General features: G+C 40.0%; 1 protein-coding gene across 1 annotated transcript; it reads left to right on the forward strand.

Annotated features, from left to right (window-relative positions):
- Window positions 1-4,521: 4,521 nt before the first annotated feature.
- On the forward strand, window positions 4,522-10,654 carry alas1 (aminolevulinate, delta-, synthase 1). The gene is made up of 11 exons (XM_080026201.1): window positions 4,522-4,679; window positions 5,680-5,910; window positions 6,307-6,489; window positions 6,583-6,723; window positions 7,036-7,255; window positions 7,797-7,981; window positions 8,243-8,422; window positions 8,873-9,037; window positions 9,583-9,851; window positions 9,995-10,157; window positions 10,326-10,654. Exons 2-11 carry the CDS (start codon window positions 5,706-5,708, stop codon window positions 10,490-10,492), a joined length of 1,878 nt encoding a protein of 625 aa, XP_079882327.1. The 5' UTR covers window positions 4,522-4,679; window positions 5,680-5,705; the 3' UTR covers window positions 10,493-10,654.
- Window positions 10,655-15,882: the final 5,228 nt, after the last annotated feature.

Genomic DNA, 15,882 nt, shown 5'->3' on the forward strand with positions numbered 1-15,882 from the left:
TAAAACATGTTGTCATTAACAGTGGTGGTCAGTAAAATACATTTCAATATTGAGGTACTCATATTTAACTTAAAGGAATACTTCACCCATATAGAACCGGCGTTCTATCATTATAAAATCACTATTATAATGTAATGAATGAGGTTTTTCCTCCCTCAGTCTTCCCTTGGCCAAGCTGTCCTGTTAATCCAACCCTACATTTTACCTTGTGTGAGTCACCCATGGGAAAATATAGGGTTAGACAGTGAGACCATGAAACACTCTTTCTGCCTTTTCTCAGGCTAGGATGAACCGATTTCTAAAATATTTGCACTTTTATACTACATAGGATCTCAGAGTTCAATACACCTTCATATTTCCACGGGTGAAGTGGGTCTTTAAGTATTTTACTTTAAACTGCAAATATTGAAGCATACTTTTTACTCTATATTAATCTCTTCTTATGTCTTCAGTCTTCCTTTCTTAAAACCCATTTGTATTGTATCATAGCTTAGGAAATTCTATTGTTATTTTATTAATTAACTTATGGGGCCCAGGTGTTTCTGGTACAGCTGTTCAAGCCTTTGCCAAAGTTGACTTATCTTCAAATAACTGGTTTTATACTATCAAACTGATTTTGATATGATCTGTATATTGACAGTGGCCACTCTACTTGCCATATGTTTCACTGGCTTTATGACACATGGGCTGTTGCCCGACTCTATGTTGGCCGTAACTCTTGTGCCTGTCATTAAGAACAAAGCAGGCAAGATTGGGAGCATGGACAATTATAGGCCAATCGCACTGGCAAGTGTGATTTCCAAAGTTCTGGAGAGTATTCTTTTAGATCGATTGGGTAATTATATTAATACCAGAGACAATCAGTTTGGTTTCAAACCAAAGCATGGCACTGAGTTGTGTATTTATAGTTTAAAATAAATAGTAGAAATGTATAGAGGGCAAAATTCCTCTGTTTTAATTGGAGTTATTGATGCCTCTAAGGCCTTTGATAGAGTCAATCACCAGAAGCTGTTTACAAAATTAAATCAAAGGGGTGTACCTGCTAGCATTATAAGAATACTTGCATACTGGTATGCTAACCAGAGTATGCAAGTCAGATGGGGTAGCAGTGTCTCTGGTCCTTTCAGTGTTGGTAATGGAGTTCGACAAGGGGGGCTACTGTCACCAGGCCTCTTCAACCTGTACATGAACGATTTATCTGACCAACTGAACGATTGTAGTACGGGCTGTATGATTGGTAACACGGTGATTAACCATTTAATGTATGCGGATGATTTGGCCATTTTCTCTCCCAGTAGTGCTGGGTTTCAGCAGCTGTTAAATGTGTGTACGGAATATGGTGTCAAAAATGATGTGCAATACAATTCAAATAAGAGCAGTGTGCTAATACAGTATGTAGGGCGAAAGGAGATAAGGACCTCCACTTTTCACAATGTTATCTCTCTGGGGAAGAGCTTTGTGTTTGTTATAAAGCCAAGTACCTCGGGCACTTTATAACAGATCACATGTCTGACGATGACGACATTTTAAGACAGTGTCGGTCATTATATGCCCAAGCCAATATGTTGGCAAGAAAATTTCACGTGTTCTGATCATGTTAAAATATGTCTCTTTAGAGCATATTGCACTCCCCTGTATACTGCCCCCTTATGGGGTAAATTCAAAAAATCTATGCACCGACTACAGGTTGCTTACAACGATTGTTTTAGGATCTTGCTTAAAAGACCAAGGTGGAGCAGTGCAAGTGAGCTATTTGTCAATGCAGGTGTTAACACCTTACAAGCTTTATTGAGGAACCTTATGTACAGGGCCGGCGCTAGCCAGGGGCCAGGGTGGGCCGTGTACACCCAAATGTGGGCTGTGCCCACCCAATAAAAAAAAAAATCTTTATTTTTTTTTATTTATTTTTTTTTTTAAGTGGAAGTCCAGGCCCAGTATCGGCGGACCTGTTCATTCGCTGTCCAAGAAAATGTCAAATAAAATTCAGACAATTAATTAATACTAAAGAATATACCATTACCATGCATTGCTTCTAATTGTATTATTGGGTGGGCACTGGGCAGGACAGCCTGCCTCCAAGTTACCCACCCGCTTATAGTAGTCACTGGTCAGCAGAGCCGGCCCGAGGCATAAGCGAATGAGCGGTTGCTTAGGGTCCCGACTGCCAGGGCCCCCCCCCCCCCCCCAATTTTTTTTTTATTTAGTTTTTTTTTTAAGTTTGTGTGTTTGATATCAACATCATATTATGTAAATGTAAATTATCATACAATAAAAGTAATACAATGTTTTGGTAGATAGTTAATAGCTTAATAATTGAATCAGTTCACCTGGGAGGTAATCCGAGGTTAACTGATCACGTCACGTTCAAGTCCATGGCATGCACAGTGTGTATTGAGTTTATTTAAAAATATTTGAAAATCGGGCTGCCCTCAGTTGCCCATGCACTGTGTATACTGTAGTCTATAGCCTATTTCAGCCTCGTCTGTGGAAAAAAAGATAACTGGACAACAAAGTTCTTCTGCTTCGTTCCTCTCACTGCATTTAAATTGATTCATTATATTACAGAAAAATATGTCCCGTAAAAGAAAAAGAGCCCCAAGCCCATCCCAGAGGACCCTGCATAATATTTTATTTAAAATGTATATTTCTATGGAAGATCCATGTGTCTTTCTTCAATAGCTTCTAATTCATCCGACCCAGTGTCTCCAAATTATTTGTTCACACAAAATTCCTCAGATTTAGCCTCTTAATTTTCCTCTCAAAGTGCACCAGATTCATGCATTTCACTTTCCCCAGCAGGGTCGTGACCTCGGCTGGCTACTATTTTCACCCAGCTGGACATCGGAGGCAATAGTGGAAAGACTATATATCTATATAGTGTGTATAGTATATAGCTCTGGACTACCACCATCCAGGTTGCCCAGTCCCATAGCTTTCTCTTCAATCAGCTCAGGCTGCCTACAGTTAATACTGCGATTAAAAAAAAAAGATACATTATGTTGTACATAATGTATATTATATGTTATTCATAAAAATTTTGGAAAAAAAACATCCAAGAATCAAATTTCCCACACAGCAACACTCAAAGTGTATTTGCATATTGTGTTCTACACAATTCACAGTAAATGTGCCAAAAAGCAGACGCAGATATCTTACAAGGGCAAAAAAAATTCTGCTCGCACGCGCTCGCATCTTCGGTCTCTCTGCCCAGTGTGCCCACCTAAAATTTCTGCAGGCCCACCCTAATCTAACTGTCTAGAACCGGGCCTGCATATGTATCGTTTTATCTGTCGTTTGAATGACTCTAATAATGAAATCATAATGCTGCTGTCAAACCCAAGTTATAGCGCAGTTCGCTACCAATCATACCTTTGGAGGCATTGGTATAAGTGCCTTTTATAATTGGTCGGTATGTGTTTTTATTCTTATTTGTGTGTTGTCTATTTCTTGTATTGTATGTTTTTTAAATGGACCTTGAGTCTAATAATAAAAGTTGATGATGATGATGATGATTGATAACTGTTATGTTGAAAAATGTGCAGCGATAACACCCTGTTTTTGACCTCCAAGTCTGATATTTTCTTAATTTAAAGAAAATTAAAAAAACATTCAGCAAACAGTGCAGAAGCTAAACGATGCCTGCAGAGGGCAGCATAACATGTCTGCCCATGTGGAGGCGGTACAATTAAGAACAACAAGTGTTTTTTATGTGTCAAGAATGTCTTGTCAAAGCCTAGTTTTTTTTGTAAGTCTATAAATATCCTTTTACCTAAGACAAGAGCAAACCATCAAAACATCTAGCCTACTTTATACATTCTGTGCGAGAACCAATTCAGGGTTCAATGGTTCTTTTTCAACGCCAGAGGTCGCATGTGAACAGCAAATCTCTCTCCACCGTCTATCAACAACTCATTTGACAAGTTTATAATTAATATCATGCATGCCAAGAGCTGTAACCTTTTTAAAAACACAACCTTCGTCTCAAAGTTTGTCCTACAACACTTGAAAGAGTATTTTCAGCTGCCACTTTGCCGTAAAGTTGACAGACATGCATCAATGTCCTTGTGAATGATCGCTGTATGTAAAATGTAAGCACTTTATGAAATAAAAAGGCCAATCAATTTTTTTCATTTCATTTAACCTTTATTTATCCTCGAAAGATCAATTGAGGGGTGACCCTCATTTGCAATGATGTCGAGTCAAATAAATGCAACAACAACAATACACAATGTAAATACATCAAATATACAACAACTGATAAAGAGAAGAAAAACACGTAAACATTAACACAGAGATGTAGAATGGCTGCCATTAAAATTACATGATTGTAGGCTATATTTCTACGTTCAAACATCTACACAGAAAAGGCTACTGTTGGATGTGACTGTGCGTGACTCACTCAAGGCTGATTGACCATAAACGACCTTTGACGTCAACGAGTGTGATCTCGCGAGACTTCCACTCAGCATCAGCTCCGTAGGCTTTTATAAGCGCTTGCTCGACCTCGTCCTATTCGTTCGTCCTCAGTGCAGGATAACGAAGTAGTCTTCTCCTTCGCCTCCTTCAAAAAACGAGAGATTTTCGTGAGTCTGGGACTTAAAGCTGCATACGCTGCTATTATACTGTCCACTACGCGACTGTCACGAGGAAAACGCTTTTAAGCTTGACGTGTTTAACTGGTAAGTGTCTTATTTCTTTACCCTCTCAGCTCTACTTCTGGTTGTAGCCTCTTAGCTCGTGTTAGCAGCCTAGCCATCCTCGGTCAACCGGGAAGGATATACCGGGCGGTGGGGGTAAACTGAGCCTATTTTATAGCAACCAGAGTTTATCTTTCGGCTTTAACTATAGCCGACTATTCTATTACCATAAGAGACAGACGAGTCTTGACTCTATCTGAACGTAAAATACCCATTAAAATGATTTGCGAGGCATCCCGTTACACCAATATGAACGATTGCAAACGATTGAATGTGTCTGACATATTTTAATTTGTAATATAAACAATTAAAGGTTTATACCAACAACACTTTTTGCCTCCATTCTGCCGGTACATTTTTGTTTTTATATGTCGGAAGCAAGGGAACCGGAATTTTCAGTCACGTTTACCTAACCTGACGTGAACTTGTGTTCAGTGTAACACCGGTGTCACAAGTTAGACTTATGAGAGGATGGGAAAATAAGATATGTGACCATAAGAACCATCGATACAAGGATTTTATCCAGTTTGTAAACTGGCCTTTTCAATTCAAATCAGTATCACGGTGTGCGTCTTTTTTAGTGGCTCTTATGATCCCCTTTTCCAGGAACTTATGGGAGGGGGGAAAGTAAGTACGGGAGAGATGACTGTCCATGAGTAGACCACCTGACTTCAACTCGGGGAAGGGGGGGGGGGGGGGGCAGCAGACGTCAGTAGCGTAAATGTCACCTTTAACCACAGCAGTATGGAAGTCGGATTGTACATTTTTTGCAAAGATGTTTTAGGTTTCAGTGGAAGCATGCACACAACTTAAACAGACAGTATTTTGAAATAATACATTTGAGCTATAACTGAGACAAAAGCAGTAATATAAAACATTCTTGTGAAATCCTTTATCCGTTTTTCCATCAAAACAGGTTTCTCTAGTATCTGAACTGCCCACAACACAAGTTTTGACGGCGTTTCACTCTGTTTCCCTTCAGACAATCCTCATCACCGCTGTTGAACTATGGATGTGATCGTGCGCCGCTGCCCCTTCCTGGCCCGTGTGCCTCAGACCTTTCTCCAGCAGACCAAGAAGACTCTGTCGGTGTACGCCCAGCGCTGCCCCGTCATGATGGAGCTGGCCTCTAAGCCCATGGCCCCTTCAATGGCCCGTGCTCTCTGCTCCTCTTCCTCACACCAGAAGACTGAGCTCATGGCAGCCACTGAAGGTGAGAGTGACAGAGAAAGAGTAGATCTTCTTTTTTTATTTATTATTATTAATTAATAATATACCTTATCAGTACTGTAGGTAGAGTATCAAGTAAAAATTCCTAGTTAAAGCTACGGTATGCAATGGAAGGGGATTTGGAGTTCCTGCTGTTAGTTAAGTTTACAAAACATATTTGTCTACATGTAATTAGTATTGGATTGTTCTATCATCATAAATCAAATCATTTTGAGCAACCTGGGACCAAACTTAAGAGTAGAATATGTTTGTTTAAAAAAAAAAAGGATTTAATGTTAAGATTTTTTATTCAAATTTTTTTAGCTGTGAAAGATATATTGTTTATAGGTTGTTAGTAGTGAAATATCTTAAGTCTTAAACTTCTCTTGTCCACTTGCAGCCCCTAAACAGACAGGGCAACCCAAGATGCCTGCTGGACACCCGATGTCCCCCTCAGGCCAGCCGGCGGCCTCCAAATGCCCTTTCCTGGCCGCTGAGATGGGCCAGAAGAACAGCAGCGTGGTGCGCCAGGTGGGCATGGAGTACCAGGAGGATGTGCAGGAAGTTCGCACTGTCCAGAAAGGTAGGAGTTGTTAAGAAAGTTCATGAGTCTAAATTGTTTGGGCTTATCATTTTGTACTAATTTGATACTATTGACATATTTTTTTGCTTATAGAGGTGTCCCCTGACCAGTTGAAGAAGCCTTCTTTGGCTAATACCATGATGGGAGGGGAACAAAATAATCTGATGACGACCCTCCTGAAACAGCGACCTAAAAGGGTGTCCCACTTGCTGCAGGACAACTTGCCAGCCAGCAGTAAGTTTTTATTTTTGGGCGCTCTCAACAACATCTTCACATTGACATCTATGTTTGTTAACACAGGACCCTACTTCTACGTATAAGTCTGAATGGCAGAGTTAGACTACCACATTTTCTTCCAAGACCGTGATCATACTAGCAACAATTTCACCCTCAAAATTTGAATTAAAATCACTCTTCAGTCATTTTGAAGTCTGTATCTTTCTGAGTAAAGTGAGCTTGAGAGTTTCATCATGTTAGGCATTGCTTCATCCGCCCACACTGCAAGCCTCATTAAGCAAGCGCTGTCTTCCTGTTTGTGCCCCGCAGTGTCCCGTTTCCACTACGATGAATTTCTGGACAAGAAGATCGTGGAGAAGAAGAATGACCACACGTACCGCGTGTTCAAGACGGTCAACCGCCTGGCCACCGAGTTCCCCATGGCTGACGACTACTCTAGCTCCCTGGAGACAAAGAGGGACGTGTCTGTGTGGTGCAGCAACGACTACCTGGGCATGAGTCGACACCCACGAGTCGTACAATCCATTATGTGAGTATTGGAAGAGTTGTTTGTCTCTGTGTTCGGTGTAGGGAAACATACTAGATAGGTCCCATAGGTCTAGACTTGTTAACATGTAATGAGACAAATATTTATCTTTGCTTCCCACGTCCTGTGTTGACACTTGAGTGACAGGAGAGAGAAAAGAGAGGGTTGACACCAAGCACGTAATCATTAAATACAACCTAACACCAATTGGTGAACCGGTCCATTGTTTGTGTAACACCTTATGTGTTAGCTTACAGTCACCTCATTGGCATCTTAGTGGCCCCAGGGAATTTTTCTTTCTTTTTACTCTTCCCTGAAGCTTGTTTGAGCTTGCCCAGTCTTCTTGTTCCCAGTGCATCATTAACACCTTAGAGCAAGGTGTGCCTTACGAGTAAACAACTCTCCTGTTAAAATATTTACATGTTGTTATCCCTCCCAATCGTCCTTAAGCTTAAGTCTGACATACAAGCGTTTCTTTAAATAAAAATTCAGCGCAGCTTTAAGGCTAAAATATATATTTTTTTATTTATTTTTCTCTCTCCAGGGATACTTTACGAAAGCATGGCTCAGGGGCAGGAGGCACCAGGAACATCTCTGGGACCAGTAAGTTCCATGTTGAACTTGAACACGAACTGGCCGACCTTCACAAGAAGGACGCTGCCCTGCTCTTCACCTCCTGCTTTGTGGCCAATGACTCCACCCTCTTCACCCTCGCCAAGATGCTGCCTGGTACACTAAGCCTTTTTATATAAGCTTATAATTATAATAATTAAAGGTGCTAAGAGGAACTTTAGAATATTTCTGAACCATTGAAATTTTTCCTCTGATCGTCATAAATGTACATGTAACAGCAAACAAGACCATCAGTGCAAAGAATGCTATTTTCATAGTTTTTCTTAATGCCTCTGTCATGGGTATGCTCACCCAGAAAATGTGTGTTGATGGACTCTGTTTTAATCACCCTCTCTCTTTCTATGGAAACTATTTCAGGTTGCGAGATCTACTCTGATGCGGGCAACCACGCCTCAATGATCATGGGGATCAAGAACAGCGGAGCGAAGAAATTCATTTTCCGCCACAATGACGTCGGCCATCTCCGAGAGCTTCTCCTGAAGGGAGACCCCTCCAAACCCAAGATCGTGGCTTTTGAGACCGTCCATTCCATGGATGGTTAGTTTGGGGATTGTCCCCATTATGTTTGTTTTTAAGCATTTATGAAACTTGCTTATTATTCCATAGTTGCTCTTTACATTAAAAGTGCTTAGAGGAACGTTTAAATAGTTCTGAAACACCCTAATTTTTCCTCTGATCATAAATTACATGTAACAGCAAATGAGACCATCAGTGCAAAAAAATGCTGTTTTATATATAGTTTTTCTTAATACCTTTGTCATGGGTATGCTCACCCAGGAACTACAGCTGGTGTAGTAAAAAACACTACCGCTTTTGTCCAAAGGGGGTGCAAGAATGAACACAAACTATAAATCCTTTTTTAAAATGAAAGGGTTAGGTTACGGGTTAGGTTTCCAATTACAGCAACTTGTTTGCTTGTGCAGGAACCAGATCAGTGTCGTGTCCATTGGCTAACCCTTTCTTTCCACCCATCTTTGTGTCACACAGGTGCAGTGTGTCCCCTGGAGGAGATGTGTGACTTGGCCCACGAGTTTGGCGCCATCACGTTCGTAGACGAGGTTCACGCTGTGGGTCTGTACGGCGCCAGGGGAGGGGGCATCGGAGACAGGGACGGCATCATGCACAAGATGGACATCATCTCAGGGACACTAGGTCAGCACACAACCACTGCGTAAAACAGTCAATATTCTGTTGCGATGTTTTATCATTTATCTATACATCTGAATCAAAACAACCACTTCCCAGCAGATGAGAATCCCATAGCTCTCTCTCTCTCTCTCTGTGTGTTGGTGTTATTCTCTGGAATCAGGTCTCTTCTGTGTCACCCAATATGCCAGAGGGCTTTAAGCATCTGCAGGCAGCACTGTTGTTGCTAGGAGACTGTGCGCTCTTGTTTGCGCTCTTATTGAATTACTTTCCATGTCACTGTCAAGCGGAGAGGACAATTACTTCTAACTGAAAGCAGCCTCTGCAGCTTCGCTACTTCTTGTTGCTGCCTTTTCAAGATGGTCCAGTTCTTGAGATTATAGGAGGATTTGGCTTAAACCACCAAAGCTTAATGAAGTGTTTTCGCCCAAGAATTTTCTGTTTTTTTTTTTTTTAATATACAAAGGAGATTAAGCTTGAGCTGTAGCAGCATGTAAAAGCCTAGAATAAATAAAAAAATAACCACCCTTTTGTGTTGTGTCCTCTCCCAGGCAAGGCTTTTGGCTGTGTGGGCGGCTACATAGCGAGCACAGCTACCCTGATCGACACGGTGCGATCCTACGCCGCCGGTTTCATCTTCACCACCTCTCTGCCTCCCATGCTGCTCGCCGGCGCCAGGCAGTCCATCCAGGTTCTTAAAGGGGAAGAGGGCCGCATGCTGAGGCGTAAACACCAGCGCAACGTCAAACTGCTCAGACAGATGCTGATGGACACGGGGCTGCCTGTGGTGCACTGCCCAAGCCACATCATCCCAATCAGGGTAATTTTATTGTTTTATGGTCGAATTACATGACATTTGACACACTGAGAAGTTACATTAAGATTGTGAACACCTTAGTCCATCTCCTAAAAACACCTCTTTACTTATAATCATGTATGTGTGTGTCTTTTTCTTGTTTCCAGGTTTCAGACGCAGAGAAGAACACAGAGGTGTGTGACATCATGATGAGTCGCCACAACATCTACGTGCAGGCCATCAACTATCCCACCGTTGCCAGGGGAGAAGAGCTGCTGCGTATCGCCCCGACCCCGCACCACACCCCCGAGATGATGAAATACTTTGTTGGTAAGAAGAGCTCGTAGTTTGTGTGAATGTATTTCAGTTTAAAATGTCAATTCGGAAATAAAATGTTACTGTCATTACTATTGGAGATTTGTTGACTAGCTTTCTGTCATTGATATATTGTATAAGTTAAAATTGACCGCCATTGTTTTTCTGTTTTCCCCTCTACAGAGAACCTGGTGGACACATGGAAGGAGGTGGGCCTGGAGCTCAAGTCCCACCCGTCAGGAGAGTGCACCTTCTGCCAGCAGCCGCTGCACTTTGAGGTGATGAGCGACCGAGAAAAGTCTTACTTCAGTGGCCTGAGCATGAGCCACCCTATCTCTGCCTGCGCGTAACACTAATCCCAATGGCTGGCTAGAGACGGCACATACACACTCGACGCCCATTCCTCTATCACTGTCATAGAATGTATTAATCACATCTTTGATAAGTCCTCTTACACATATAATTTAAGATATTCTATGTTCAGATGCTCTATATAAAGTTTGAGAAGAAAAGTTTGTTTGTCTTGTCTGGAATTGTTTATTTTTATTTATACTGTATATATTTTGTTCTTTTAGTTTAAAAATACATTCATGAGGTAGTTGCAATAAGGTTATTTCATTTCACAGGCCTGATCTTAGTAAAAAAATAAAATACACAAATAGCTATGCAGTATTGATAATAAAAAGAGTATGAATAGAATGAATGAATAGATTTTAATAAAGGAGCTTCTTGCATAGTTTCATAAAACCGAATCGTCTGATTTGATAAGGAAGAGCATTGGAAATTTTTCATTTCATTTAACTTTTATTTATCCTCGAGAGACCAATTGAGGGGTGACCTCATTTACAATGACGTTGAGTTCAAAAGGAAAAACAAAAATACATACAAAATATTCAATGCAAATACATCAAATACACAACAACAGGTGGAGAGAAACAATTGAACCATTTACACAGTGGTGAAGAGTGGCAGCAATTAAAATGAAATGGGTGAAAGTACAATATAGCCTAATTAAAACAGATACAGGTAGAGTTTGGCAGATTTAAGATAGTTTGTTTAAATTGGTTAAAGGATATGAAGGTATTTAGTTTAATTTGTTGCTGTAAGCTGTTCCAGGAGTCAAGGGCACTGAAGCTAAAAGCTCTTTCCCAGCTCAGACCGGGCTTGTGGGACATAATGCATAAGCATGTCAGTGGAGCGGGTCTAAAGCCCATCTGAAATTTGCAGCATTTCTGTTAAATTACGAGGAAGCTTCCCGGACAAGGCTTTGTAAATAAAAATGTGCCAATGTGTGTCATGTCTCTCTTTAAGGGAGGACCACCCAACCTTTTCATATAAAAGATAATGGTGTGTGTCATAAGCATCTCCTGTGATGAATCTTAAAGCAGAGTGAAAAACAGAGTCTAGGAGTTTAAGACATGAATGTGAAATGAGCAGTAGCTATAAATGGTGTGATGCTGTACATTGGACATTTGTTTTTCAGGTGTCTGTCATAGCATATGTGCTATCACAAACTGAAACATACACATATACAAAATAAAAATTGAAATTAATGAAAACCATAATGTGGATAATACTATGCACTTAAACCTTTGACTGCTGAAAATGTTGCACTTTTTCATCAATGTGTGTGCAACAGTTACCTATTAGTGTATGGGCAGAGATTTGTGTCAGTAGAACTTGAATTCGAATTGATAGAACTTGAATTCGAATTGATCGACTTGAATAGGAATTGATCAACCTGCATTTGAATTATTGATACTTGAATTCGAATGTATACACTTGAATATGAATTATCCATTTGAATTTGAATTAATTGTACTTGAATCTGAATTTTATTTACTTGAATCTGAAACAGTTAATATTCCAAATGACTTTCAAATAAAAATTCAAAATTCAAGTTTTCAAATTCAAGTAGAAAAAAATTCAAGTAGAAAAAATTCAAGTAGAAAAAATTCAAGTAGAAAAAATTCAAGTAGAAAAAATTCAGATTCAAGTAAAAATGTGCACATCCGGTTTCTTTGAGGAAGAGCAATCGAGTGCAGATCTCTGATCCTAGGCTACAGCGTCTGGCCGGTGACCGTTATTTAACGTTCAGGAAATATAAAGTCATACATTAATTTGTTTAATCATCGTCTGTATTTTTGACCTCTTGTTTTATAATCGAAGTATCTTTTAGAACACTAATCACGTTTGAGAAATGAAACTGAAAGTAGTTATAATATCGCCAATATGCTATATCAATGAAAACAGACGGTCAAACAGCGTCCAAATGAGCTAAAATCCTAAATCCAATAAACAGTAACATGGCAAACTTATTTTTAGGCAAGCTCTAATTGATTATTTATTCATTTTTTCACACGTTTACATGTTTAGAGGCGGAGGATTCCTCCGACGCTCTCTGTCCGGCTTATCAGACAGCACTCAGCTGTCAGTTGAACTGGACAAGCAAACGTAAAATCATCAGGAAATGATAAAAACATCCCGATGGAGATTTCTATGCAGTGATTTTTTGATTTTACAGGGTCACGTTGTGGCAGTGACACTCTTTCATCAGTCGGAGCTGCAGCGTAAAGTGAAAACAAACTCAGAGTAGGCCTATATATATAGTCATTAATAAACACTTAGGCTACAATAGATAAGAGATCACCACCGCCTGCACCCCCTCTCCGCCCCCCTACACTTTGCCCTGTGCTCCCGCGATTGCTCTGTAAACAGTCTCATAGCCTATGTCCTCTTTCCCATCTCCTGCTCCCTCACATCAACTTGACAGATCATAAATATACACTATAATATATATATACAGTTTATAGGCTATACTGTATAGGCTACAGTATAGGCCTATGCCCGTCGCATTTCTTCCCCGTGCCCAGGACAAGATTACGTTTGTGCCCCGCCTTCCCATGCGCACTTCGGTAGAGTCAGAGTGCTGAGAGGCGCGCACTAATGAGCATTAGGTTATCATTAAAAATCCAGGGTAATGGCACAAAGCAGTAGATAACTTCAACATAGTCACTATACGTTCGCTCCGTCTGCTAAGCGCCCTACCACAGGAGAGAGAGAGAGAGAGAGAGAGAGAGAGAGAGAGAGAGAGAGAGAGAGACGCGCTGACAGGATGCAATGTTCACCTGCGCATCTGCTCCTCCAAGGTGTGTGCCGGTATCGTGCCAAGTTACCGCTGATAAGAATTGTGTCCCCGCCGGCCGGTGAGCGCGCATGCATCAAGTAAAGGGCCCATATATGTTCGCCTTTGACTATAGTATGACTAGCCTATATATATAGGCCTACTCTGAGTTTGTTTTCACTTTACGCTGCAGCTCCGACTGATGAAAGAGTGTCACTGCCACAACGTGACCCTGTAAAATCAAAAAATCACTGCATAGAAATCTCCATCGGGATGTTTTTATCATTTCCTGATGATTTTACGTTTGCTTGTCCAGTTCAACTGACAGACAGCTGAGTGCTGTCTGATAAGCTGGACAGAGGGAGGAATCCTCCGCCTCTAAACATGTAAACGTTTGAAAAAATGAATAAATAATCAATTAGAGCTTGCCTAAAAATAAGTTTGCCATGTTACTGTTTATTGGATTTAGGATTTTAGCTCATTTGGACGCTGTTTGACCGTCTGTTTTCATTGATATAGCATATTGGCGATATTATAACTACTTTCAGTTTCATTACTCAAACGTGATTAGTGTTCTAAAAGATACTTCGATTATAAAACAAGAGGTCAAAAATACAGACGATGATTAAACAAATTAATGTATGACTTTATATTTCCTGAACGTTAAATAACGGTCACCGGCCAGACGCTGTAGCCTAGGATCAGAGATCTGCACTCGATTGCTCTTCCTCAAAGAAACCGGATGTGCACATCTCTACTTGAATCTGAATTTTTTCTACTTGAATTTTTTCTACTTGAATTTTTTCTACTTGAATTTGAAAACTTGAATTTTGAATTTTTATTTGAAAGTCATTTGGAATATTAACTGTTTCAGATTCAAGTAAATACAATTCAGATTCAAGTACAATTAATTCAAATTCAAATGGATAATTCATATTCAAGTGCATAAATTCGAATTCAAGTATCAATAATTCAAATGCAGGTTGATCAATTCCTATTCAAGTCGATCAATTCGAATTCAAGTTCTATCAATTCGAATTCAAGTTCTACTGACACAAATCTCTGCCCATATTAGTGCTCCATACAAATATACATTTAAAAAAAACTTTTCTAAAAATGTTTTTACTGAGAAATGGATTAACAAAGCTTTAAATGTTTTGATTCAAAGACTTAGAAAAAACTGACGCAAACAGTGCTGCTTGAATGTTTTTGAACCCCTTGAGCCTTTTGGAATTTTATCTATTTTAACCATTATTAATGAATTTTTATCAATACCAGTTTTTTTATATGAAATAACAGATGTTTGTTAATCCATTCAAAATTGTTCTCTTCCGGAAATCAATTGTTAAAACAGATAAAACAAATTATTTGACAACTTTTGTATTTGCAAACGTTTGTGAACCCTGAGCTGCATTGCTTAAATCGAGCAGGTAAACACAATCAGATGGGCCAAATTGAATGATGAAATGGACCAATGTACGTAGTGAGAGATCTTTAGGGAAGAAATTGGGCGCCACTAGATAAAACAGGCCAAACCAGGTCAGTTAAGGCTCACCAAAGTGAACCCATACAGGTCAGACATGGTAAAAAGGAAAATAATCTCAGAGGATCTCAGGAATAGAGTTGTGATGCTGCACATTGCTGGGGACAGCTATAAATTAATTTATAAAAGTTTGAGCTCCATCGGTCCACCGTGAGGCAAATCATCTACAAATGGAGAGCTTTACGAGTGACTGAACATCTGCCTAGAAGTGGACTTCCTTCAAAAATATCCACAAGCACCACAAAAAAAGTGATTTTTTTAGTTAAAAGCCAACCCAAACATTATCTAGTGATTTGCAGACCTCTCTTGCAGCATCTGGGACAGATGTGCATGGTTCCACAATAAGGAGAAAACTCAGTCAACATGGCTTGCTTTCATGGGAGGGTTGATGAAGAAGCCTCTGCTCTCAAAAAAGAACAAAACTGCTTGTCACAACTTTGCCTGGAGATACCTGAAGTCTTCTGGAAGTCTATTCTGTGCACAGATTAGTCCAAAATTGAACTGTTTGGTCATAACCAAAACCACCATGTTTGGGAAAAAACGCAACTCTGCCTGCCATCAAGAGAAGCTTCTCCCAAGTGAAGAATGGTGTTGGCAAATGGTCTGCAAATCTCCAGATGTAATGTTTGGGCTGGCTTTTACCAGAAAAATCACTTTTCTTGTGGCGTTTGAGGATATTTGTAAAGGAAGTCCACTTCTAGGCAGCTCAAACTTTTTTATATGAATTTATAGCGGTCCCCAGACAAATGTGCAACATCAAAACTCTATTCCTGAGATCCTCTGCAATTTTTTTTCCCCTTTTAGCATGTCTGACCTGTATGGGTTCACTTTGGTGAGCCTAAACTGACTTAGTTTTATCTCTGTTTTACCTTGTGTCACCCAATTTCTTCCCTAAAGATCTCTCATTACATTGGTCTATTTCATCAATCAGTTTGGCCCACCTGATTGTTTTAACCTGCTCGATTTAAGCAATGCAGCTCAGGGTTCACAAACTTTTGCATATACAACAGTTGGCAAATAATTTGTTTTGTCTCTTTTAACAAATGATTTCTGGAAAAGAAAAATGTTGAATT

Source organism: Ammodytes marinus, assembly GCF_949987685.1.
Source record: "Ammodytes marinus genome assembly, chromosome: 4".
NCBI classification, from domain to species: Eukaryota; Metazoa; Chordata; class Actinopteri; order Uranoscopiformes; family Ammodytidae; genus Ammodytes; species Ammodytes marinus.

Excerpts from the sequence above, each read along its gene's own strand:
- alas1 (XM_080026201.1), top strand. The coding sequence starts at position 5,706 with ATGGATGTGATCGTGCGCCGCTGCCCCTTCCTGGCCCGTGTGCCTCAG. Across the intron at positions 8,423-8,872 it reads GACCGTCCATTCCATGGATG|GTGCAGTGTGTCCCCTGGAG; the intron begins GTTAGTTTGGGG and ends TGTGTCACACAG. Across the intron at positions 10,158-10,325 it reads GATGATGAAATACTTTGTTG|AGAACCTGGTGGACACATGG; the intron begins GTAAGAAGAGCT and ends TCCCCTCTACAG.